The 26416-nt window shown below is 39.2% G+C and overlaps 1 protein-coding gene across 1 annotated transcript in view; it reads right to left on the bottom strand.

Moving 5' to 3' along the window:
• ADARB2 (adenosine deaminase, RNA specific B2 (inactive)) overlaps positions 1 to 26416 on the bottom strand; it is a 450356-nt gene that overhangs the window by 5767 nt on the left and 418173 nt on the right. Inside the window, exons 9-10 of the mRNA XM_018554192.1 lie at positions 23938 to 24119; positions 2499 to 2677 (exon numbers count right to left, since the gene is read on the bottom strand). Coding sequence (XP_018409694.1) covers positions 2499 to 2677; positions 23938 to 24119 — 361 coding nt within the window. The remainder of the gene's footprint in view (positions 1 to 2498; positions 2678 to 23937; positions 24120 to 26416) is intronic.

Consider the following 26416-nt stretch of genomic DNA (forward strand, 5'->3'; position numbering starts at 1 on the left):
GCTGAAAGAAAAAATTCCCCACCGCACACCGTCGTGACCAAACTCGACGAACGCTGGCCGCAAAATGACAGCTTTGCTCTTGAATGTCAGCAACGGGGTGGAGCGAGTCATGACGGCACTTGTTCCGATGATTTGTTAACATTCCGTAACAGCTCTCGGAGCCCTATTAGACTGTAAACAAATGGGTGGAACAAGTTCCATGATGTCACTAATGTGTTACCCAATGTAATGTGGGGGGAGGGTATGAAAATAAAATTACTTAAACTAAACGTTGATAATTTAATCATAGATAAAAATAACACAGAAAGTAGTAAAAAACCTGGGGTCTCTGGCTTTATCTTTTGGTCTGGTCAGATACACACTTATTACTCTCCGCTTCGGTAGGTGATACCATTAGCAGTTGAATATCAAATTAGGTGGATATTATCCCTTCAGGGTATATTCATTTATGTATTATATGGTTATTCAGATTTCCTCCATCTCCTGGGGAAGCTCTTGGAGCGCAACGCATTGAGAACAACTGCTCCTGTATCATTCAAAGAAGGGACAGTTCATTGTTGTATTTTCTTAAGAACATGTCATATGGATTATGTATTCTATGGTTTGTTATGCTTAAAAATATCACTCTGGAGTAGTAGTTTTTTGGAGGGATTATAGATTATACTAATGAAAGCACTACATAACTATGTTTTTATGCCTTTTAAACATTTGTACAATAAAAAACTTCTTTTGATATTTATGACGTTGTAATCTCTTGGATTTGTCACTTGGTACCTTAAAAGCCCCACATCTATACATATTTTTTCTATCTGAATGAAATGAATCGTACATGTCTACTGAAAAATATCTATAGTAGAGATGATGGAGGGCGTATTCACTGACATGGACTTTACATCTCTCAAGGGCTTTGGTAATGAGATCTCTGTACACTATTCCACAGCACCTCCCACATGTTGGGGCCATAGCAGTCTTATTCTCCTTAACCTCGAGTCTCCTACATCCCCCTGTGTCCCAGAGCGTGTTTTTTGTTGGAGCAATGTCACCATTCCACATGTTATATCTTTCAGTTTTTGGAGTTTACCCTACATAGTTTTTTTTCAGGACAGAGACATTTTAATGTGGTAGCAAATTTGGATTCATATTTTTTTTGCCTTGATTTTTATTGCGAGTAAATAGTAAAAAAATGGAAAAACGCATTTTCCTGTTATTTTTTCCACGGCAACATTTACATAATTTACATACCCCCATATATTAATCCTAAAATATAATCAACAAAGTCCACTAATTGAAATTATATCACATTAGTGTGAATTTAATGTAAGATAGTGATCGTTTATTAAAGCAAACAGGAAAATGCAGTAGACAGAAAAGGGCTTGCAAGCTGCAGCGCTATCAGGATGTCCTGAAGCTTTGCTTGCCATAACTCCCAGCAGTTGAAGAAGCAAAAGGTACTGAAAAGGACTTTTTGTTTTGAAGTGAAAAAGTGTCTTTAATATCTAATATCTTTTTATCTAATATCCTCCAAAGTCACTAGGATCATTAGGATGCTCTTGGCCACACATTGCCATTGTGCCAACAGTCCCAACCATACGAACCAATGATGCTGTGTGCTCCAGGCTGAGCATGCACTGAGGATGATTTTTCTGTGGTAGGAGGATTCCAGTCTCAGTGCCATCCCCCACCATGCTTCCATCCCTTTTTGCAACACCATGCAGCCTTTCCCCCCAACAACAGATACTTAGCTTTCCTTCACACCCTCGCAGCTTTATTTAGTTGTCATGAGGAAAGAAACTACACAGTACTTTTAGATATGGTGCAACATGTGACTAATGGCCCTCACGTAACAAAAATGGCACTTGGTAACTTGCAAGCATGGGGGGGCAGGAACAGAATCCTCAGCCCTGTGTAGCTTTGAGTGACTCAGGTCTTACACAGGATGTCCTAGGTTCACTCCTAAAAGCTGAAGAGAGTGATGGGGGAGCAAAGGAGTCAAAAAATTGATTGTGCTGCTGGAGAGGGGGGCCTTAAGGCAACCCTGTTTCTTGCCTTTCACTGGCAAAACACGTTTGCTTTAATATTCTGCATTGCAAAGGGGAACCGATGTAGTAAGGACATGATTACAGGTTACCAATGTACCAGGTACCAGTCACATCAATGATCCACCCAGTTCATTATTATAATTCTTGCATGATATGGGTGTCTTGGCAATTTGTTCTAGGCAGCAAACATGATCTAAAGAGTATAAATAATCTATTTCTCCTACATAAAACAGCACATTAAATATGGAATATGAACTGAAACTCATATGCATATATGCATTTCATATATTTAAACTCAGAGATATAATCTAGTCCATCTGAACACAGGAGTGAGAAAGAGAAATAGAACGCTAATTACACATCCTGCGTTAGTCCTAGTTTCGTAATATTTAGGTCAATCTGTGATACATTTTTAATATCATTGCTCTGGAAGTGAAGAAATAAGAAATGAGACCATACCTTCCCATAAAGCCTTGACCAGCGAGCATATAACAAGCGCTTACAGAGCCTGGAGGGGGCGCCACAGCTTTTCTTTCCTGTTGTGGCATTAATGATCTCCAGGTCGGGGCTCCCCACTGTCCAGTTGATGCTGAAATTTGGAGATTTTCCCGGTGGTCGAGGTTCAGCATTACTCACTCCTGCCAAAAATAAAAAGCCAAAAGCTTAAGTACGGGCCCACAAAATATTGCAGAACTACTGTGTTCAAAAGAGAATATGTTTATACAGTAAGCAGTACATAGATACCAATTTTCTGAGACTGCAACAGAGGCACATTTTAGCACCTTCAAGTATAACATCCTTTCTGCCACACTCCTAAGTCACACTTCTCGTCCTCTCTTATAGTGAAAGCATAGTGAGTTCCACTTCTAGGTCTGCTCCAGGCTGATATATTGTAAGATGAAACAACAAATAGCCAGTTCAATCCCAGAATAACCCCCAAATGTTCCTGTGTATATATAAAAGATGGAATCTCATCCTGGGCACAGCAGGAAACAGGCCACATTTAATAGCAAACAGGTTAACTTCAGCTGCACTGAGGAAACCTTCTGATGGAATATATACAAAGGTTTCTTTTTAAACCATTTAAATTCAGTTTAGGCTAAGCAAACACTAACCGACATTGCCCATTGACATGTGATGACATGTGATTTCAGTGGGCAATGATATTTTAACAACCCTAAATGTGCATCTAAGGGCTCAAAAACATACCTGCCTCTGTTTTTTTTTTACAGTGCACCCTAAAGAAACACATGTATTCTTTATTGCATGAGTTGCAATGCATTAAAGGCCAGGTATTGTTTACTCCATGCATGCATGTATGTTGTGGTGCCACTGGAAATGAATGGCAATGCACTGCAATTCTCATTCTATTTATTACAGGTATTTATACAGCACCAACAATTTACGCAGCGCTTTTACATAGCATACATTCACATCAGTCCCTGCCCTCAAGGAGCTTACAATCTAAGGTCCCTATCTCACATGCATACTTACAGTGTCAATTTACCTTCCAGCATGCCTTTGGAGTGTGGGAGGAAACTGGAGTACCCAGAGGAAACCCACGCAGGCACAAGGAGAACATGAAAACTCCTTTCAGAGAGTGACCTGGCCGGGATTCCAACCAGGGACCTCAGGGCAGAAGCGCTAACCACTACGCCACTGTGGTGCCCATAAACAAGCATTGTTGCACATAGTAAAACTTGTGAATTTCCATAATCCCTCTTCCCCATCCTGGGGAACTCAGCTTTCTTGCCCAGTCTACAAGACAAAACATTCAGCCATCAATGCTGCAGTTCTAGAGCTCCACATTTCATCAGAAACGCCTCCTGGTTCCCCACTGGTGCGACCTTTGCAGATTGTCCACCTCTTCCACTACCTCAAATCTCTTCCCCTGACCCCTTATTGTGAGTACTCCAAGACACAGTTTGAACGCGAATACATGTCCACTGGTTCAGGGAGACATTCACATTTTTGCATCTATAAACTCCTTTTGCAAGAGACATCCCAAACCCCCCAATGATTTCTACATGCTTGGGAAAGAGACTAAATATGTCACTCCTACTAGTTGCGAGAACCAACATCTTGACCCTTTTTTACATCTTCCATTGGTAACAAACATCGGGAATCGGGCTACAAAATTGTCACATGATGGTACAGAACGCCTAGTATCTTTCATGCAATGTATCCATCTATCTTAGACACATGCTGGCAATGTGGCTCTTCAACCAGAGATAAGCTCCACATGTTTTTGGAACTGCCCAGCTTTACAAGCTTTCTGGATCCAAATTAATACCATCACCCTAAAATTGTCACCACATCATTCCAAAGGAACCTGAATTCTTTGTACTTCATCACAATTACGCTTCCGCCTAAAGCATACAAAAACTCCACATCAATCAATACTGCACATTTCTGCATCCTGGCCTTATGGAAAAGCCCAACTTTACGAACAATACAACAATGATTTCACTGCATCAACAATATCCAAAAAATGGACGATCTCACAAGCTTTATTAATGGTCCTGTTTCCAAATTCTCACCTGACAAAACTGCATAGCCTACAATACAAACAATTGCTCTCCATTCTCCATGAGTCAAACATTTCTTGCAAACTTTATGCAAACCTTTGACCTGATCCAAAAATACCTGGTTTACAAGTCAAACAATTGTACCAGCTTTTGAATGTTCAGATAAAAGTATTGTACCTTGCCAGTGATGTTTTTTGTTCTAATTTCATTTTATGTTCTGCTGTGTTTGATATATATTGTATTGGACTTGCTTTTCTAAATAAAGAATGTAAAAAATAATAATTTTACTGTAGAAACTGTAGAAACTTTAAGGACCCATTCACACCATCACATGTACATCACGATGCACACTCTAATAAGCACTTTGGCATTAAGGACAGCTCACACTTGAATGTTTTACTGCATGGAAATGCATTTTCAGTTAGAATTCCAAAAATGCCAAATAAGGCAGTCTTTTGTGCCAATTCACATTCTTTTATAAAGATCTATATATCTATAAATAAAAGTGTAAAGAACAAAACGTGCAGGGACAAAGTAAAGTATTCACTTCCAAAAGAAAGATAGTCCTTCCAAAAGCGGGACACTGTGTGGTTACTCCATCCAGCATTCTTACAGCTGCGCTGGATACCTACCCTACCTATGCACAGGTACAATCACAACCGTTGACGATAAGGAAAAGCTCTGAAGTAACAGAGACATACATTTGGTTTAATAAGAGTTTGATTTAAAGTCTCAAGTAATTCCTAAATGGAAGTTATTTTTATAGCTTTAGAACATATCAGTTGCTGAGATAGAAGAGGTCAAGAACTGTTAAAGGGAAGAGTCAACCAGGTAAAGCTAAAGGCTACAGATGACAACAGAAAATATCTCTGATGTGTAATTAATCATAACTTGTTGTGTTTGAAAGCAACATGGTAAAGGACAATGTTTTGTCTTTAAATATTTTTAGTTGGTAGTTTTTCAATTGCAGAAACAACGAAAGTTACGTTCCGTACAGCTTAACAATATTAAGGACCTATTATGTTTTGATTCTCCCCAGGTTCACGATGAGAGCATTAAATTCCATTAGAGTACTTGAAACACAGCGCTAGAGATAAAGTCAACAAAATATGTGTAAATATTCACAGATTGGGTTAAGTGATCAGTGGATATCAATGTATAAATCCATTGCGCCGTCTGGCAATTAAAATGCTAAGCACTGTATTCCTTCTTTTTCCATTTGGACTGTTTAACTGGAGATACGAACTTATCTTACAAAAGTTAAATAAATTGCTGTCAAATTTCCCGTCTTGAACCAGATATGATCTGAGCTGACTCAATGCTGGTGAGTGCGAGAGCTTTATTCACACTGCTCGCGTGACATTTCCCATCACATCATTACTTAATGAGCCGCCATGTCCGACAGACACTGCCTGTTTTGCTGGCATTTTGCAGGATATTAATAGAAAATGCTGTTTAATGATGGCAGTACAAATGCTCCCATCTACATATTACAAAAGGACGTGTGTCAGCTGCGCACGAGGGTGGCGGTATGCTGTTTCCATGGTGCCGGGCTTGCTGTAGCTTTAATAGAAACCTGAGAATGATTAGATGGATTTGAATAGACACATGATTTGCCATAATGCCGATTTCCATATATGTATGTTTAATGTGTGTTTTATGTGTCAGACATTATAAAGAGATTTAATAATACAATGGAAACATAGGTGATGTTTAGCAAGAATTAAAAAGCAATGCCAGGAAACAGGAAGAAGCGATCAGTGAGCTGTTATCCTGCAAACACTGAAACTGTGCTAATGTCCATTTCATTTACTAAAATATGTGGCCTGTTTAATCTCCTGTAGACAGATGTGGGGTGGGAGGGTCTGCTTCCTAAAGCCTGCGCTGTGAAATTTTATCTGCTTGAGGTTCAAACTTCTAAAGCAGGTCTACATTTTCCTGATAGCTGTGAGAAGCCTCAGACACTTTGATACGAGAGGATTTCTGTATAAGAGACAGCAATGAGTCTACAGTGCACTAATAAAGTATAAACAAAAGGGGTGCCCAGATCACCCGTTACTGCAATATCTCAAAGCTTGATTTTCAGTTTCGATTGGAGAATTTTGGATTGGATCGTTAATGATGCCATGGTGTCCTAAAACCTTCCCTCGATAATCAAATTTAAAGCCATGTATCCAGGCTAGTGGGGCAAACCGTACACTGCAAGGGTTAACTGCTCCTTTATGTCTAAGGGTATGGTGATGTCACGATACCGTGTACGGGTGTCCCCACACCACGTGCAGGTATCTATACAGGAGAACCAAATACGTGACCACACCAAACAATGCTTATGAACTATCGTTTATTAGCTACTCCCAAAAATCCACAACCATAAGCACCCCCACCAACACCCGCAAATGACATAAAAAAATACAGGTAACAATTACACCTGGAGACAACAGGGCCAACCCTGGGGAGCAGGACAACAAGAGGGGAGCCACTGATTAGGAGACCTCAGGGGTAAGGGTCAAGAGTCAGGTCCAAGTCAGGGTTCAAGGGAGGAACAAAATATGGCAACAATACTGAGGCACAGGCCTCACTGCAGGGAGATGTTAATACCCTTCCAGAGCAGTACCAGGTGGTGACTAACTGCTCATTGCTGGGACACCCGCAGGTGAGCACTGGGACTGCAGGACCTGGTTCCAGCGTCACAGTGCCACCTGGAGGCGCTCAGGTCCCTGACAGGTATAAACCACTTTTATTTATCTGATCCCCACTCTCCCAGTAGTCGGCACTCACCTTGTCCCTTAAAATCCGGCTTGTGGACTGTCCCTAGGAGTCCTCATGTATAATGCAGGCCTGCATGAGATGTAATGACGTCAACGGGGCTCCAATCACCGAAGCAGAGGGGAGAGGAGGCTGAGGGAGCAAGGATCAGGTAAGCGACAGTGCTTTACAGAATTTCCCTTGTTAATGCTGAGCAGTTAACCCTTGCAGGTTTTTTTTCCCAGAGAAAGGCTTTAAAGCAAACTTCATGTGCAAAATAGGCACCTAGCAGGTCTGTTAGGCAGTTCAGTGCAACAGGTACACCAAGTCCCCAGGCAGTCTGCTTGCACATGTCAATCCATCGTTCTGGGGGCGGAGTCTGACTTTGCCTCCTCCTTCTACACCTCAGTGGTCCATCATTATGATGGGCAGCCTCAGCCAAAAGGGAGGCTTAAGAAGTAGGAGGAAGCAAGGCTGTCAACCCAGAAAGCTTAGTCGATATAATAACATCAGAGTTACTGGGGATTGTGGTTCCTGGGCACTGAACTGGATATCAGGCAGTGTATCATTAAATACCCCACTAAAGAACTCAAGTACAATTGCCAATCATACCCAAGCTTCAGTTACATTCCCAACTCTGCAAATATGTCCCTGGAAAATGTCCTTGGTTTTAAAAACTGTTTGATATCCCTATATAGTCCTAAGTAAAAACATTGACAGTGACACTCATCTCAGCTTTAAAGCATCCCTCAGATTGTCACTTAAACAACTATGCAAATGCAAGAATTTGAAAGGTTCATTAACGCTCACACAGAGTTTAAATTGTGAGACATTTGGAACATATCCTCTTGTCCATAGTGATGTTCTCTTTGTCCATAGGAAAACCTCACTGTGGGTGCAGGGTTCAGCAATCTCAATGGTAATTAGCAGTTCTCTGACCATTCTCAGAAAGAGATCCACCATAGGCAGCCTTGGGTTGCTAAATCTGAATATGTGGCTGATAAGATTGCTTCAATCATTTGTTACAACATATTATTTAGTTAATGCATGCCACCCTGGAAACATCAACCAGGACACAGTATATGAGTATGAGTATATCTACAAGTTCAAGATAAGATGTTTGGGAGTGCCCTGCTCGTAAAAGATTATAATCTAAAATATATGTATATATTATAATACAATGTCTAACTCTCTAACACACCAGTAACCTTCACTGTAATTGACTTTTATAGCTTAGGAGCATCTAAGGCTTCAAATAACAATAACTCATGTGTAATTCATTGTATATCTTGTTATAGCTTTATTTATTTATTTATTTATTTATTTATTTAACAGAATGTGTCAGTATGTGTATCTTGGGCACTTTAACTGCTTGCACATTAAAACACGTATTAAGCTATTCAGGCAGTCCTGATTTCCAGTCAAGGGATGAACTTATAGGGAACTTGTAATTCCAGTTAGTGGGCTTCACACTTGTCAGTACAGCTTCTGTGACCCGGTCTAATTAATGCAGAAGACATCTTGCAGAGGATTTATCAAAGCTTTACTGGTGTTCTACAAAATTAATCTAGTTTTGCACTGACATTTTTAAGATGAAAATATTTTCCTAGATAAATCTCAGGGCCACAAGGCTGTATTTTTCTTCTGTCAGCATTCAGGTGAGACTCGGGAATGGCATAAGATGCAGACGCTTCAAGTGATAATCACTTGTCTTATATTCTAAAGCAATGAACTCCAATATTCATCACAATGGAGCGCAAGTAAATAGTAATATGTCTTTCTGTTGGTAAGGACGCCAGTTCATATACGTCTCCACAATGTGTATCACAATGGAATCTTTTCTGCTGTTGTTAGACCTTGGCAAAAAAGAAAAGGATCAGGGCTTCGCAGGATGGAAGGCTGTTCTAGGTGATATTTCATGCTAATAGAGGTGTGTAACTCAGAAGAATAGATGAAGCAAAATATAATACTTAATTTATATTAGTAGAAGTATGTACACAAATATCAGCCATAATCTGTCTGCAGTTTTGATTTTTTTTAAAGAATGTGCAATATTTTACCTATATTTTCTTTATTACTTAGCTTAACAAATATAAAATATATAAATAACAAATATATATTGTTTAAATAAATATTTTTTATTCAGGTGAATATGAAATGTTGCATACAAATATTGCATATGTAGCACATGCAGCCAAAATGTGCAGCTCTATGTAGATTTCACCTTTTTTTAGAAAGAGACTTTGCTGCTTTGCTGTGAATATCCCTAGCTATGAACGGACCTCAATAACAGGAACGCAGTTTAGAGACACAGCTAAAGGAGTCAGATTAGGGGCACAGCACCACTCCCCGCTTTGCATATAGAGCCCTGTATAGATTTTTAGTAGACTGAGATAGTAAGCAAGCAAGCTGGACATTATCATTAGAAAGCACTATATTCAGAAAAAATCAGTGCATGATTATTATTAGGATTATTATTATTATACAGGATTTCATGATGAATAAAGACTTTTTTTAAATACAAAAAAATACAATAATATAAAATAAAACATTTAAAACAAAGCATAAAACATATATAAAATAATTTCTAAAGACATTTTGCAATTTCATTCAAATATATATTTTTTTTCATTGCTTTGTTATCGGTCATTGGAAAATACTAGTGAAGATGGATTGAAATCAACTTAGAGCTAACCTGTAGTCAGGCTATGGACATTCAAGTATTTTCATATTACTAACAATCATTAAGCTTTAAAACAAGCCAACGCTGACCTCTGTAGCTGCAGGTAGTAAGGAGTAATTTATCCTCAAATTTCACAGCAGTAGTACTGAACTGTTCAAGTTGCCCCCCCTCCCCTCCCAGAGTACCTGCTTTATGTTTATATTAGATTAGAAGTCTGGAAGGAGTCACTGCTGGGAGGGGATAGCAAGGTGAGCTGAGGTCATTGAGGGTTTGTTATAAAGCTGATTTACGCTTGTTAATACATGAATGTCCACAGTCTGGTCACAGGGTCTTCTTAATGTCTTTAGCTTGTTTTAGTATCTGACATGCCACAACCTCTTTAAAAAAGCATAACAAACAGAAGTTATAACTGCAACTTGTATTGATTCAAGAGTGATGCAGGTGCTTTGAAAAAAAGCTTCTTTTTACAAAGGCTTGCAGTCAAAACTTGAATTAAAAACTATTTCCTGGAATACATTTTAAGTATGATGGCTGTTTGTTCCATAGCAACATATTTCTGTTAACATATCAAATCAGTGAAATATTGACATTTCCTCCCGCTGATTAGAGCTTGTAGACACAAGAATCTACAGCTATTGGAAAATAATAGACATTTTGTGGGTGTTTTATTGGGTTGTAGTATCTTTTTCGCAGCATGTGGGATGACTGAGCTTCACAACATGTCAACATAAATTTATCAGAAAGACACCAGCTTACAATGCTGTACATTGTGTGCAATTCTCATATTTTATTGTGAGGAGTTTTTTTTTCTTTGCTCTGTACACATTTTACTGCTGATTCCAGACAATGACAACAATTCCATTTTCACCATATAAAAGAGTAACTCCAAGAAGGAAGGAATTGACCTATTGACTGGTGAGCATGTCATATGTACTAACAAGGAAGAGTCACCACTTTCCATAGCCTTTTGCAAGCAACATCTAAACACAACATAATGCTTCTTTAGCTAATGTGGATTTTATGGCTGTACTGGAATGCAACATTTCACCATCAGCAAGAACTAACGTGGACATCTCCCCTTAACCATCACAATAAAAAGCTACAATAGTGCATTGAGTAATTTATTATCCTTGGAAGATCTGTGTTTTCCAATATTGGCCCATATAGGTATTTGAGAGACTGGCTATAGGCACATTTTGAGTACACAAAGTACATCCTAATGCTACATCATAACACCATCTTAGCATCTGGGTATAATATATGAGCCAGAAATAAGTTACAAGTCAAAGTGCAGTGTATTTAATAACAGTGCAAAGGGCAACTTCCAGCAGACCAGAGTCGGAAGACACTTATGGATTGATTTCTAATTGGTGAATATGGTCTAATGCCGTGGGTCACGACCCAAAAGTGGGTCGCAATCCCGTATACAGTGGGTCGCCATGTGCCTTCCACTGTGCAAGGTGAGAGGCTGCTCAACCCCCCTCTAGTGGCTCGGTCAGTTCTTGTGCCGAGCAGCCATTCAAAATATGCTGCCCGGCACCAAGTGTCAGCTTGAGGTGGGGTGGGCTGGGGCCGCAAGGGAGCTCCATCCATACATGCATTGCTTACAGCACCTACACGTGCCCTATATAGGTGACTGGAACCGAGTGACGTCATATTCTGGCTAACGACAAGTCTACAAGACACGCAGGGGAGCTATAGCAATGTACATATGAATGGCGCTCCATCACAGCACAGCAGCCCACACTGGACTCCAGGCTGAGGATGCATTCCTGTTCTTGTAAGGTAGAGAGATTGGGTGGATCTTAAAAAAAAATGTGTTGGAGTGTTTATGTATGTGGTATATTTATCTGTTGTAAACACAGGCTGAAAAGGAGATTTGCCTTTGTTAAGGACATTACAAAATAAATGCAAATACATATTAGGTAAATATTTAGTATAAAAAAAAATCAATTGGGTGTTGAAATGAGCTAGATATAAGACAAAAAGAGAACATAAATGAAAAGATTGGGTATTCAATAAGACAGGTATCCCACAAATACCTATTTATCCTGCCATTGAAGTCCACCTAATACAGTTTCCTGTAATGATGTGGCAATGATGCTACACTGCTCATAGCAGAGTTGTCACTCTCAAATAGGCTGTGCCTGCATGTACTACAGTGAATAAAAAAAAAAGTTGCGGGGCATGGCTATCAGCATGCTCACTGATGATTCACAAGTCCATAGCTTGTCAATCAGCACCTGGCCACACCTAGCGCTGCCCATTGCTTTCTGGATTGACAGCACTGCCTCTGTTGCTGCAGCCCTCCTACTGCAAGATGCATTGTCTGAGAGGGGAGCATGTTAAGCACAAATAAAGGACGCTATGGCTCAGTCAGGGTAATTCATGGAAGTTTTTTGTATACTTTATGAGCCTTGCGCATCACATAGTTAGTGGATTTGGTACTTGTTTAGATTGCCATACAGGGGCTTTTAGCTGTAATTCACATGGTTCAATTTTGCAGGATATTCTGCACTTCCTAAACACAAGTATTGGTAAACATTTGTTTAATATTATTGAGGTAATAATATATATGGCTAGAAGAATGTGCACCCCCTCCAAATTAAAGCGTTCTGGTGTTTCCATTGAAGAGTACTTTTAATTCTACAGTATAGAAATACAATTGTGTGCTTGTGGTAACAGATTGGGGATGATCCTTCCCTGTTTTAGTGCTCCAGCATGGCTGTAACCCTGTGTACAAAGCCAATTTCATAAAAACATGGTTTGATGAGTGGTATGGAGGAAACTAGGGATGCACAGATACTTTTCGAGTACGTTGCAGCTGGGACCTGGCTCTGGCGCTCCACCGCTGTCCTGAAATCATTAGTCTGTATTGTTTTAGAAAAACGGTCACATGACAATAAACAAAAATGTATCAGTACTCATACTTGTAAGTACTCGGCAAGTACCAGTACTCATACTCGCAAAACTGGTATCTGTGCATCCCTTTATTTATAGTTATGAAAACAAAATCATACATTAAAACAGAGATGTACTAATCCCAGGAGCCCCGTGTGCTCCTTACAAATGACGGCTGCCTCCTAATTTTTTAATTTTTATCTAGTGTAGTCTTGGAGCTCAAAGGTATCGGTACATGTACTCGTACTTGTACAGAGTACTGTACTTGGTATCTGTGCAACCCTAGAGGAAACAGTAAAATGCAGGGAGCTCTGACCTCAACCCTACTGAAAATCTCTGAGATGAATTGGAGCAGCCATTGAGAATCAGGTTTTCTCATCCAAAAATCAGTACCTGGTTTTTGAACGGAATGACCAAAAAGCTCATAAAGTTGTGACGGGCAGGTGTCTACAAACTTGAGGTCATATAGTGCAACTGGCCAGAAAATGGACACCTTACATAGGTGACATTTTGGACAGGATCAGACCTTAATTTGGATTTCTGTGAAGCGGCATACACATCAGCAGACAACTTTTCTGTCCCTTAAGGAAATATATATATTTTTTTAACTTATCAAGGGTCTGCTTGTCATATCAGCATGCATGTTCATTGGATATGAGCCTACACATTTTAATTTTGATTCTTGAAATATTGTGGTTTCCATACATATCCTTTTGGTTGGAAGGGAATTTGTGAAAGCTTGCTCATTTTCATTTATAGTTTATAATGAAAGGAAATGAGCAATTGAATCCCATTGGGTTTGATTTAATAATGGCATATGGTCTGTTGAATTTGCAAATGAATTTTCACATGTCTCTTAGCTTTCTAACTTTCATCATCCAATCAAAAGCAAAAATACTAAAAAATTCCCATGGAGGTGACTGGGCATTCTTTGCATAGAGAATTTTTACCTAAATCACTAAGCTAAGGGACAATTCCCTTTGCAAAATGAACAGCAAATTTGCCTTTAGTACACCAACTCCACTGATTTGTGGAGTTGGTGTACATTTGGTATATCAAAAAGCAGTTACGTTCCATGTCATTCTAAGTGCAATTTGGAGAGTTAAAAGGTTATCCAGTTGTATTTATATTTATAATACAAAAATGCAAAGAATAGTATCTGAATGTTTTGCAATAATTTGCTCCCAATAGAACACCCCTAACTTCATTCTTAGGGGGAAGGTTCCACCTGTGGACCTACAAATTTACATTGGTGGCCAGTCAACCAATAAAATAGATGGATGTGCCATATGCTGCTGTACCCGCCATGGTACTACATTATTGGTCAGGTTACCATGGTATGAGAAGTTTGCTGGCTGACACAGCCATCCCTTATGTATTCCATGACTAGCCCAACATCTGCAGTTGCAAAACCAAATAACACTCATTTTGTCCAGAGAATATTTTTTTTAGGGGCAACACAGGTATCTATTATTTTTGATTTAATTTTTAGTATAGTGATGTGGGATCAGAACCTCAGACAGGGTTAGTGCTTCCTATGTCCCCACTAGTGATATTCATTCTGCCTGTCTTGGTGACCACTGTCACTTGGACTAAAAGTGAAGGAAAGTTTTTTAAAAAGTTACCAGAATAGAAAAATCTACCACTGGGGACACTTGTTCTGGTGAAAACTGTCTAAGAGGGGATTTACTTCATTTTGGGGAAGTTTATCCTCACTCCCTGTTGTGTCTACAGGACAGGAAGTAAAGGGATATCTTTTGAAAAACATTGCCAACCCTATACAAAATCAGATAAACATTTTTTGCTTTGAGACATACTTTATTTATAATTGGTGTCTCTTTTTTTAAATCAAATACATGGCTGCCTGCTCCACTTTTAGTAATTGAGCCCAATCTATGCTATGAACATAATGTTTTATTCTTCATTTCTAAAACCATCAGGCAACTGCCAAGCAAATTGGGCCATTTTGGCCATCCATGCATCACCAATTTGCAGCAAATGACCCAGAAAGAAAAAAATATATCAGTCACAGAGAAGAAAACCCAGTATTGTCTTCTAGTTGGTACCCGCAGCTGGGCTTAAAAAACACGGGATGTTTACTAGACTGAGAATTGCACTGTGATGGCCCATACAATCAGTGCTCTGCCCTCAGATACCAGGAGGATGTATAGCCACAGGATGCAGATTAAATACAGATGCAGAGAAATCAATCAGGAATAGAGGAAGTAAATGTGAACTGAATTAGCAAACACTTTGCACGCACGCGAGATAAACACAATATAACAGATTAGGCAACATCTTCTCCCTGTAGACCCTGTCATGCTGAATTCTCGCTGAATAAAATGATGAAAATTCCCCACAGATATGAAATCTCACTCTGCAACAAAATACAAGAAAACAGGAAAAAAAAACATATTTATTGTTGCCCCAAAAGTTTCTGCTTTAAACAAATGATTTTAGTTGGCAGTTTGATCTTTTTTGAGACTATTACATCATGGCATCTTTTTAAAGGAGAACTCCATCCACATGAAAGATAGGAATAGTTACATTCAAGAGGAGTTGTTCTGTAATGCTGAAGACAATTCTCTGTTTATCCAAAGAGGTCTCTCAGCTGTGATGAGTGTTAGGAACATACGCCATCTGTTTATTTTCTACAGCAATGACAGGGAAACTGAAAAAAATAATAATATCAACAGTTTCTCCAATGTGTATTATAACAGTGCCCTATTTCATGTGCTCTGAGTAGATGGTTTTAGAATTTAGGCAGTGTTCTGGCCATAGGCAGAGATTTATAGACTTACCTACCTGCTATCTCAAATTCAGCCACAAGATGTAATGTAGAGCATATATCCCTATTTAATATAGAGAAAACTGTTTTTCTATGGTAAGTTCCCAGTAGCCAGAAGCAGGGAACAAGTGCACTTTGGGACTCAGACCCCATCTTGGAACAGAGGACAGGAGGATCCAGAGCCATCCTCAGCACATGTTTGGAGGAAAATGCCAAAATTCCCCTAGGCAGCATCTCTGGTAGGGACAGACTTGTTTCACCTTATATTTGTGAGATATCTCTTCATTTACATATTTCGTGTATTGATTGTATGTTCTTTTTTTTTACCAATGGCCCTATACACAGGCCATAGGGTAATGTGTAGCAGGGACAGAGCAGGCAGGTAAGAATTCATGCACTGGTCAGTTCTGCTGGCAAGTCCCTAAACATGAAGGTTCATCTTTGGGGAGAGTTTGTGTTTGCCTATGCAGAGGCAAGAGGTTGGCAAATTCAGACAACTCCTGCCACCAGCTTGTTAGGGTAAAAATGGGAATCAGACAGCATGTCTCAGCTCTCCAGTTGCTATTTCTGCCATGAGACATGACATGAGAGCGTCACATAATCTCTAAGGGTACCTTTAGTAAAGTGACCCTCACCCTGCATAGTAAATCTACTATATTGGAGGGGCACTCTAAGGAAAAATTAGTTTATATTACAAGCAAACAGTAGTTGTAATATCTGCTTGAAAATAGGTCTCTCTTTTTTACCATGAGTTCCTCTTTACAGTGACACATTAAACTCAGGAGTTAATTCTTAAAAATGCATTCAAGTACCTTAACTATTAACACAAATGTATCTTATTTGTGTATCACTCGGCTGTAGATCCTCAAATCATCTCTGGATTAGTGCCGACACTGTCCTTCCTTCTGGAGGGTGGCTACTTTTGTTCCCCATAGTCCTTTTGTGTGTTGTAAAGTAGCCAACACCCCAGGCTCACTCCCATATTTGGTTTACTAATTTGTAATGAGATTGTAGTCCATCACGAGAGTGAGCCTGGGGTGGTGGCTACTTTACAACACACAACACACACAGGGACCATGGGCAACAAAAGTAGCCCCCCTCCAGAAGGAAGGACAGTGTCAGCACCAATTCATAGATGATTTGAGGATCTACAGCCGAGTGATACACAAATAAGATACATTTGTGTTAATAGTTAAGGTACTTGAATGCATTTTTAAGGTTTAACTCCTGAGTTTAGTGTCACTTTAATGCACTGCGATGGAAGATCTCAGTAAAATATTATCAGCAAAGGAAAGACTGGAATTGGTATGAATAACTTAATATAGTATGAAAACGTGGGCGAAATCAGAGGTGACGACGTGCCCAGTAATTACAGCACTCACTTCACTTACTGGAAATTGCTACAGCCTTAAAATAGAAAACTGTTGGCAGCATGTCCAGAGTAATTTATGAAATTATAACATTATATTCAATCACCAGCCTGATGTAGAATAAAACTGACCATAAACTGGACCTTGACATTTCTAGAAGAGGCACGCCTTGGGCCTAAGTTACTGTGGACCTCGTAGCAATGAATTTTATCATCTTTGTTTCAAAACAAGTCTTGAAATATCCTTGGTTTCTAATTAGTGTTTGAGGTGAGGCCTCCCTATCTAATTGGGATGATTATATAAATAAATTAGGAACTGAGCACACGCACAGGTTCCTTCTACTGAAGAATGATTTTTGAAGAACACCCAAAGCAAAATACATATATGATATAGCCTGTCACTAGTGATAAGAAGCAGTTTTCATTATTCTCAGCCCTCCTGTAACATTACCTGTTGATTCTGCCAGTAGATTTTATTTTTCTACTTCCTTTAACAGGGTTCTGCAGTGAAATCATACAGCAGCATTGTCACCCTGTGGACAATAGTCCTAGACGGACAGGTGATTTTAAATGGATTTTATAGACATTAAAGTGGAACTTAAGTGAAAAATAATTGTGACCAGACAGGCTCTGTATTGCAGAAGAGACATGCTAGGCTGATCAAACTTACCTATCTATTTACAAACTTCTTTAGTATGTAGACAGTGTAAGTTCTCAGAACACCTCTGTGCCGGAATGTGTAAACTTTTGTGCTTATGTGAGTTACATCATTCTGACCCAGCCAATCAAGATGCCCGAACATCCTGAAAGCTGAATGAAGATGTCGGCACCAGAAAGGTAGTGATGGGAAGTGAGTTTAGTTCTGCTTTAAAAGCCCAACTTCAGCTAACACTTTTTAGGCAGTAATCTATATGGATAAAAGCAAACTGTTGAAAGCAGCGCTATGAGTATTATATTGTTTGTCTCAAACTTTGTAACTGAAACTATTTCTAGACAGCTTGACCTGTTACATGAAGTGGAAGAATACTGGCAGGATCAACTTGTAATAGAACTATGGCATGGGGAACTCATAAAAACAAAAGATCTAATAGGCCCCACCCACTACAGGCTGTCTGCAGAAAACTACATGGGGGCGCATACAAGATCAGTCACCCTACACAAGTTGAAAGAGCAGCAGTGACCAGTAGACATGTAAGCTGCAGAAAAATTCAGTTCGGATATTACGTTATTCCGGAATTCGGGAATTTGGATCTGAATTTCAATTCAGTTCAGGTTTCGGATTCGGACGATATCCGAATTTAGTTAGTTTCGGATAAGTTTACGAATATTGGTTACGTGTAAAACATAAAACCATATACAGATATTAATACTAAAGCTGAATCTACTAGACCCGAATGGCATTTGGGATCCCAATTTCCGAATTGCATTAGGAAATTCAAATTCCGAATGCCATTTGGGTCTAGGAGCCTCAGCTTTAGTATTATATGTATATACTGAACACAAATTTTGACAGCATGTGACTTTTCTGGCCAATCAGATGGCTCCCATGTTGCTGTAATGAAAATTCGTGTTCAGACCCATTCAGATGCATTAAACCGAAAAACACATCTGATTGGCCAGAAAAGTCACATGTCCGATTCAGTTTAGTTTTTGAACGAAATTCGGACGGGAAATTCACACACATTTACATACATTGGGATTCGTAAATTCAGATTCGGAAAATTCTTTTGAATTTTGATTCGGAACGAAACGAATCGCACATGTCTAGTGACCAGTCTTTATTAAAGGAAGCTCCTGCACAGAGGCAAAGTTTATTTGTAATAACTGTGAAAGCAGGGTAGACTACATTTCTTTTCACGTATATTCTGATATATCCAATACAAGTTACATAAGCAAACTTGTAATAGACTAATAGCAGAGTTACTTTAATGAAAAGGCGAGCTAAACATGAACATTTCATTGAAGTAACATACATAATACAGAGGGTAATCCTACTGAGGTCGCTCTTAGGCCACTTGTATTACCCATTATGTTATGTGTTTGTATTTCCTAACACATTGTTATATACTTGTTTCTACATTCGCTTATGGAAACAGGAAACACAAATTGTTGCACCTGTGGTATACATTGAGGTACCACTCTTCCACTGGATACCCAGCTCTATGATGCATAAATAATTACATTGTAACAAAATGTATGGAACATAGTAAATTTAAAGGAAAACTCCACCTTTTAGAAAAAGAAATAAATGCATACTGCTTCAAAAAGGAAAAGTGTGCATTTATAAAAAATGTTTGGAGCCAGTGAATCATTGGAACCGCAATCAGTGGATCACAGGTGAAACGCTCTGGCTCCTGCAGACTCTTACTTCTGTATTATAGATGGGAGGAAGAATGAATGGACTACAAATGTGTGACGTCACCGCACTTGCTTTTCATTGAGAACTACAAACTCCACCTTGGCGGCGGGACTTGTAGTTTGTCCATTCACAGAGCCTGTCAAAGGATCTGTGAATGGATGATGCAGCTGCGTGGTTGGAGCCATGCACAACCGTGCCGATTTAAAAAATGTACACAAGTCCATGGGGAATTATGATATATGATCCCATGCACTTTTAAATATTTATTTTTATCTAATAAAGTTAATTTTCTATAAATTTTCTGTTGTGGCCTGGTATCTCTAATGCTTTACTTGCAAATATTCCTTTAGAACAAAGGAATGGAAGGGAACAAATGGACATAAAATCTTAGGGTAGATTAGAAAACTCCTTTTTATTACTCGGTAACTGATCTGAAATGATGTAGATGTGACTTTACTCTGTTCACATGCGTTGGGGCAAAGCTCTTGGGGGTTAATTGGTTGAAGCAGAGTAAAGATGCAGTAATTACGGCCATAATGGTTTGGAACGCTGGCTATAAATATGTGGAAATCATACTTGTTTTTAACTTAACTACCGGGGAGTGTCTTGTACAATTATAGCACCTATAAGGTCGTGTAAGTGGTCATTTTACAGAATTGCAAAAATTACATATAATATGAGGAAATGGCTTACGTCCAAATTCAAGATAAAAAATAAGACAACATACACTTTTTCTCCATATACTGTATTGCGTGCTAAAGAAGCCCTTCGGCTATAATTATTGATTTATTTTTGGTTGGAAGACGACAGTGACAGGCTTTGGATCAAACTGAACAGATCATGAAAACACTATTTAATTTGGGTATGCATTCATTAGAAATTCTTTACATTTATTTTTACATAGAATTACTAACATACTTGAATCTCTTGATATACGTCTTCTACAATTCCCAGTGCAGCAGGACAGACTGGGAGAGGGAAGGGCAGCACACTGAGCCAATCAGGGCTCTATTCTTTTGCACAGCGTTGTCTGTGAACACGCTTACAGAAAGGAAGAGAAGAGAGATGACCTCATCAATGTGCTGCTTCTCCTTCACTGTCCAAACAAAGGCTTAGGTGGATCCAGGGAGTATTGCATAACTACAGTGAAATCTGAAGCGAGTTCTAGGAACCGGAAGGGGTGTCACTAGACTGGCTGAACAAAATGACAAATCCTTTGGTAAAACTCTTTCCATATACATAGATATGTGTTTACTTTTAGTTCAGTTACAAAATCATGTTTACCTTTGCAGCCTTGCTATTTCAATCAATCACGGGGAATATCCTGCAGCAATCTGCTCTCCATGTGTGTGCATCTGTTTGACCAAAATATATTTTCTTGACCAAAATATATTTTCTTGACCAAAAGACAATTAAAGAAAACCCAATAAGGCAGTGCTTTATGTCCCTCGTAATAACCAAATGTTGATGGCATACTGTACTACATGGTCAATTCACAAAGCTTTTCTGAAAATACCATGCAGTATCTTAATTATGTACCTAGAGGTATCATAGTGGTTAATTTACAAATGGGATTCAACATTGGCTTAAAGCCCAGGGCTCAGATCGTTGCCCCTCAATCACCGTCTCGTGTCTGTCTGTACTGTATATATCTTTTCAGTTTATACTTACCCTTTTCTGATGTCTTTAGGGTCTTCTTATTCTTCTGTATCTCTCCTGGTGTGGATCGTCCTTGACGATGCAGAGAGTGGCACTGATGTATTGACGTCAGCGCCGCTCAGTGTATAATTACACTATAAATGAAGGGCATTAAGCTGACACTCCATTAGGGGGTACCGCCATGATGCTCTACACTCACATTACCTCCTTAGTCTTCTGGGGTGAGTGTTGCTGAGCGTCTATATTCATTGGATACAGAATCCAATTTGCTTTCATTGCATACTTATAGATTTTCCCAAAACATATACAAATTCAGTTTATTCACATCTATTACCCAAATGCTATTTCTAGCTGCAAAATTTACTATGTAGCCAGACTGTGCTTAATACCAAGGCTGCTGGCTCCATAACAGTTGCATGGCTTGCTGTGGTTATAGTTATACCCTTAGAAGATTAAACACAATTATCGTTGAAAATATCAGTATTTGTTCTTCTTTTTGATGCAAATCATGCATTTTATGTATTTTAATTATCCTTACTATAAAATGGTATGTAAAAACAATTCTCATAGACTAATAACTACTGTTCAAAGCATATCTAAAATCAAAAACAAAAATGTAATATATTTTAGCTTACCAGTCCATAGATGCCGTTGCTGCATTAGTTTCCTTTTGTCAGTTTTTTTCACCCTTTATTTTAACCTTGTGATCCTGCCATTATCATTCCTGTCTTACTGTGACAACACTCATTCACTAAATGTATCTGTGGAGGAGCAGCCTTGTCACCTTAGGACAAGGCTACTGACCCCTCCCTCTCCTCCAGAACATAGAGAACAATGTTACTGATAACAGTCAGCAGAGGCAGAAAACACATGAAGCCATCACTCAACATGATCAACATGATTTTTTTTACATTAAAACAGATTATCAGTAAAAAAAAAAAAAAGAAAGAAAGGAATCTAAGAAAATGATTTCAGTGTACATGTAACAGACTTAAAAGAGAACTATGGGGTAAGTGTTTTTCCGCATAGTTCTCTTTAGTGTCACGGGAGGACATATACTAACCTCCTCCTGTGACCCAAAGCTCAGTATATTACATGCAATAATGAGAGCGCCGCAGCTGGGACAGATCCCGACAATACTGTCTGGATCCACCCAGCTGCATGAGTGACAGCTGGCTCTGCCTATCTAGAGGCAGAGCCAGCTGTGCCCGCCCCCTCCCCTGTTTGTTCCTCCACTCAGTGCTGGAGGATCAGAGAGGGGGGGAATCCCTGCGGGGAGAGATGACAGTCACCGCTCAGTGCAGGGAGACGATCGGGAAGTGAGCGGATTGGCGACATGTTTCTGCTCATTTCCCGATCGATAGAGCCGACCTGTGACAGCTTCTTTGTCACAGGTCGGCTCTAACTATGAGGATGAGTGGAAATTACTCACCTCATAGTTCTCCTTTAGGGGCTAAATAAGAGAATTTCATTGCTATGGTTTACATACAATTTAAAATACCAGTTGCTTCTAGCTGGTTACATTTGTGAGACATCTATAGTATATCTAAAGCCAAAACCCTAAACCAGGGGTAGCCAAACTCCGGCCCTCCAGCTGTGGTGAAACTAAAAATCCCATGATGCATCTCCGGGAGTCATGTCTGGCTGTGAGAATCTTGCAATGCCTCATGGGATTTGTAGTTCCACCACAGCTGGAGGGCCGGAGTTTGGCTACCCCCTGCCCTAAACAAACATTGGATAGAGTAGGAAATGGTTAAAACCCCTGATAGGTTTTTTTCCATCTGTTTTCCAATAAGGAGATTTCTCTTAACTTCCTGTTTTGTAGACACAACAGGAAGTGAGAAGAAATCTCTCCAAAGTGAGGGAAATCCCCCATGTTAGACAGCTGTGAGATGGACAAGTGTCATCATTGGAAGATTTCTCTAGTTATGAACTGATGAGTGCGTTTGTCATTTGTTTCACTTGGAAGATTTCTTTCCAGCTATTTTTCAGTAACAAAGGTCACAGAGTTAAATAGAGAGAATGAATCTCCCCTGCAAGGATGCAGACAGCAATAAAAACCTGACAGGGGTCTAATCTTTCCCTAATCTATCAAAAAATGTTTTACAGATTTGGCTTTAGATGCAATTGCGGTAGAGATAAAATCCATATTGTTCAAGAACTGAAGCTACATGGGAAGAATACAGATTTTACATGTGATATATATATGTATATGTTTATGAACTGACCATTTTGATGAGGAAATTATTTTGCAGCATAATACCAAACACAGTAAAAACCAACTCACACGTCTTCATAAATCGACCTTTCTGGCTCTACTAGGGGTGATAACAGTCTCCTGCTGTGTTTATCAATGTAAAAATAATTCCAATTTGTATCAATAACCCTTCCTACTTAGCTGAAGAGTAATTAGCGCATCTCAAGGACAATTTATTCCTCCAGGACTTACTATATTTCATTTGATAACTATAATTGAATCTGTTTTTGTCAATAGGGAGTGTAAGGAAAATAAAAAAAAGATAGTCAATAAACTGTCATGTCGGTTACTGTATTATACATTAATGCAGTTTTTCTTTATGTGGTCTAAACAATGATTGTGCATCCTAATTCTCTGCATTCATTGAGAATACAGTGTGTAATTTAAAAAACAGATACTAAGATTCAAAGGACAGCACTGTTATGTGAAAGACAGAGAACAATACACCAGAGAAGTCATGTGTAAACATCATACTATGTAGGTCTGCTTGAAGGGCATTGTAGATGCTTGACCTTGATTAACTTTCATGTAGGAATCAAGGACAATTTCTGCGCATTAAAGACCTGAAGGGAGCATGATAATTTGTCTGCAAGAAAGGTATTTGCTTACCGCTGAGCAGGGGATGATTATGCCGATATGTGTCTGGCAGATTACCAATATCTTCTATTCTGTGACTCATTACCCTGGAAAGGTGGCCCGTATGATGCAAGCTGCCGACTATAATGCTGTACATGTAGATGGGCTCGATGAAGTGACTGAGGAGAGCGCCCTGTAGCCCAAGGATATTCCATCTGTACAAAAGAGATTAAACATTAGTCTGGTGAGGGGAATACAAATTGCATAATTCACTGTGAGGGATAATGTATCAGCTGCTGGGGAGGTAATCAATCTGTAGTTTTCTTTGGCTTTTGAAGAACGAATTCATTTTAAAGGAACCTGGCATGACAGGAATTTAGGAGCCGCCATTTTTGACTTGGCTTCAGTGGTGCCATTTTTGTCTGAGGTCCACAGCCTTCATTTACACTGGGTGAATCAATGATCAACAAACACGTAGGTGCATATCATTGTTGGTATCGGTGTTGGTGCCCCAACACTTAACTGGCTGCATGTGTGTTACATGACTGCAGTAGTAAAGGAAGCATGGCAGACCTGTAGGTTACACACACAAAAACAGGTTCCCTTGCTTTTAAGGAATATGTAAAAAATGTTTTTAGTCTGGGCACAGTCTGTGCACATGAGCATTTTTACCTGACATTTATTTTCAGGATATAACACCAATCACATTAGTGAAATACCACATTAGTTACCTGTGATGGTATGTATCCCACCTGAATGCCGCCGGATACACCCCAGAGTGACTATCTTTTGGTGATCTGTGGATAAGCACCGGTGACTACCAGTGTTAAAGAGCTGCGCAGCTTGCCCGCCCATCGCCCCCGCCCATCGCCCCCGCCTCATCCTGCCCCCTTCTACATTCTGGAAGCTCACACTATTATTGTTCCACCATTCAACATGCTCTGTAATTAGAAGAGGAGCAGATGAATGACAGGATCTGCCCTGTTCATTTACAGAGTGCATTGCATTGTGGAACAAAAATATGAATAAGAAGGGGCGGGCGAACTCTATCACACTAATAGTCACAGGTGTCACCCTCTGGAGCACTGGAAAATAGTCACTTTAGGGCGTACCCTGTGGCATGAAGGGAGTATTTTGTTGCGAAGCAGCAGATTGGAGGAGGTGGGATACACATCATTGTAGGTAACTAATGTGAATGGTGCTGTATACTGAAAGAAAAAAAGAAAAAAACTTCAGCTTCAAAGAGCAACTAACTCAAAAAAATATATTTTAGGCAGAGTGGATCTGGATTTGATAAATTGCAGAGATTTCTTCGCATCTCTATGTAAATTGAGGGTTCCCTGTCACGTACCTAGACTGCAGGAAAGATCCAGCAGGGGAATGAGCGATTCCCAACTTTACCCAAAAAGAGAAACCATGGATGGAATTTTCAATAGCTGAGGGGCTGCAAATCACTTAATAGTTTTTTTTTGCTTTACAATTTTTAAGTGTGAAAATGGTCAACAACACAATATTATCAAATGTGGCCTGAATTGGCCTATAAAGTGACAAAGGTCACAACGGCATTGAAGTGCAGGCAGCGTGTGATGCCGCAAATACTTGCATTTGTCTTTGAAGTGATCCCTGTGAAACTCTATTAAGTCCTACGCCTAAACTGTACACAGGGCCTTATCTCTTTAATCAAGATACATCCCTGCCCCATCTTAGTGCTAAGTCCCCCACTTCAAACAAATTTAACACTGGGTTTGGCCAGGGATTCATTGGGTCAAGAATATAAGCGGTTCCTTAGTCCTGCTTCCCACACCCACCACCTAATTTGGTCGGTGTACAGCAATAAACCATGGGGAAAAAAAAGCGTTACATATTTCCTATAACCTGGTACTTAATTATATTTGTGATTGAACTGCTAGAGATTGTTTTCTTAACAATGGCACTTATGAATAATATTCACTGTTTTAACAATATAATTAACACACTAAGCTAATTATAATACACTGATGAATAATATTTGTGCTGAACATTCTCAAACATTCTCATGCTTCCCTTTGTATGTAAACAAGTATCAGTTCTAAATAGTTGACTAGATGACAAGCAACTGTAAAAAAAAACAAAAAACTGTGAAATAGACGGGTTTACAGGTAATCTTATTTCTGCTGATTATAATTAGTTTAGTAAGTGCTGTAATAATATTGCAATGATGTGCTTTCATTTAAATAACAGAGCATAATATTTTAGATAGGTTACCAAGTAATTGTTATACAATCAGTTCGTTTGTAGGTAGAACATAAAGAAAAGGACACGCCACTATTAATCCAAATTTCCCAATCCTCCAGTAAGTGTAAACAAAATGAATTATTTTTGTGGGTGGAGAATGGATGTAACAAGACAGTAGGTTTTACATGTAAATCTGATCTGTACCATTATACTCTTGCCTTACTTATACTTGGTATACTGGTTTCCAGGAGCACAAATGAGAATATTTTATTCATAAAAAGAATGCAACACAAAACAG

This window comes from Nanorana parkeri, unplaced genomic scaffold (assembly GCF_000935625.1).
Source record: "Nanorana parkeri isolate BGI_ZX_2015 unplaced genomic scaffold, ASM93562v1 scaffold145, whole genome shotgun sequence".
Lineage (NCBI taxonomy): Eukaryota > Metazoa > Chordata > Amphibia > Anura > Dicroglossidae > Nanorana > Nanorana parkeri.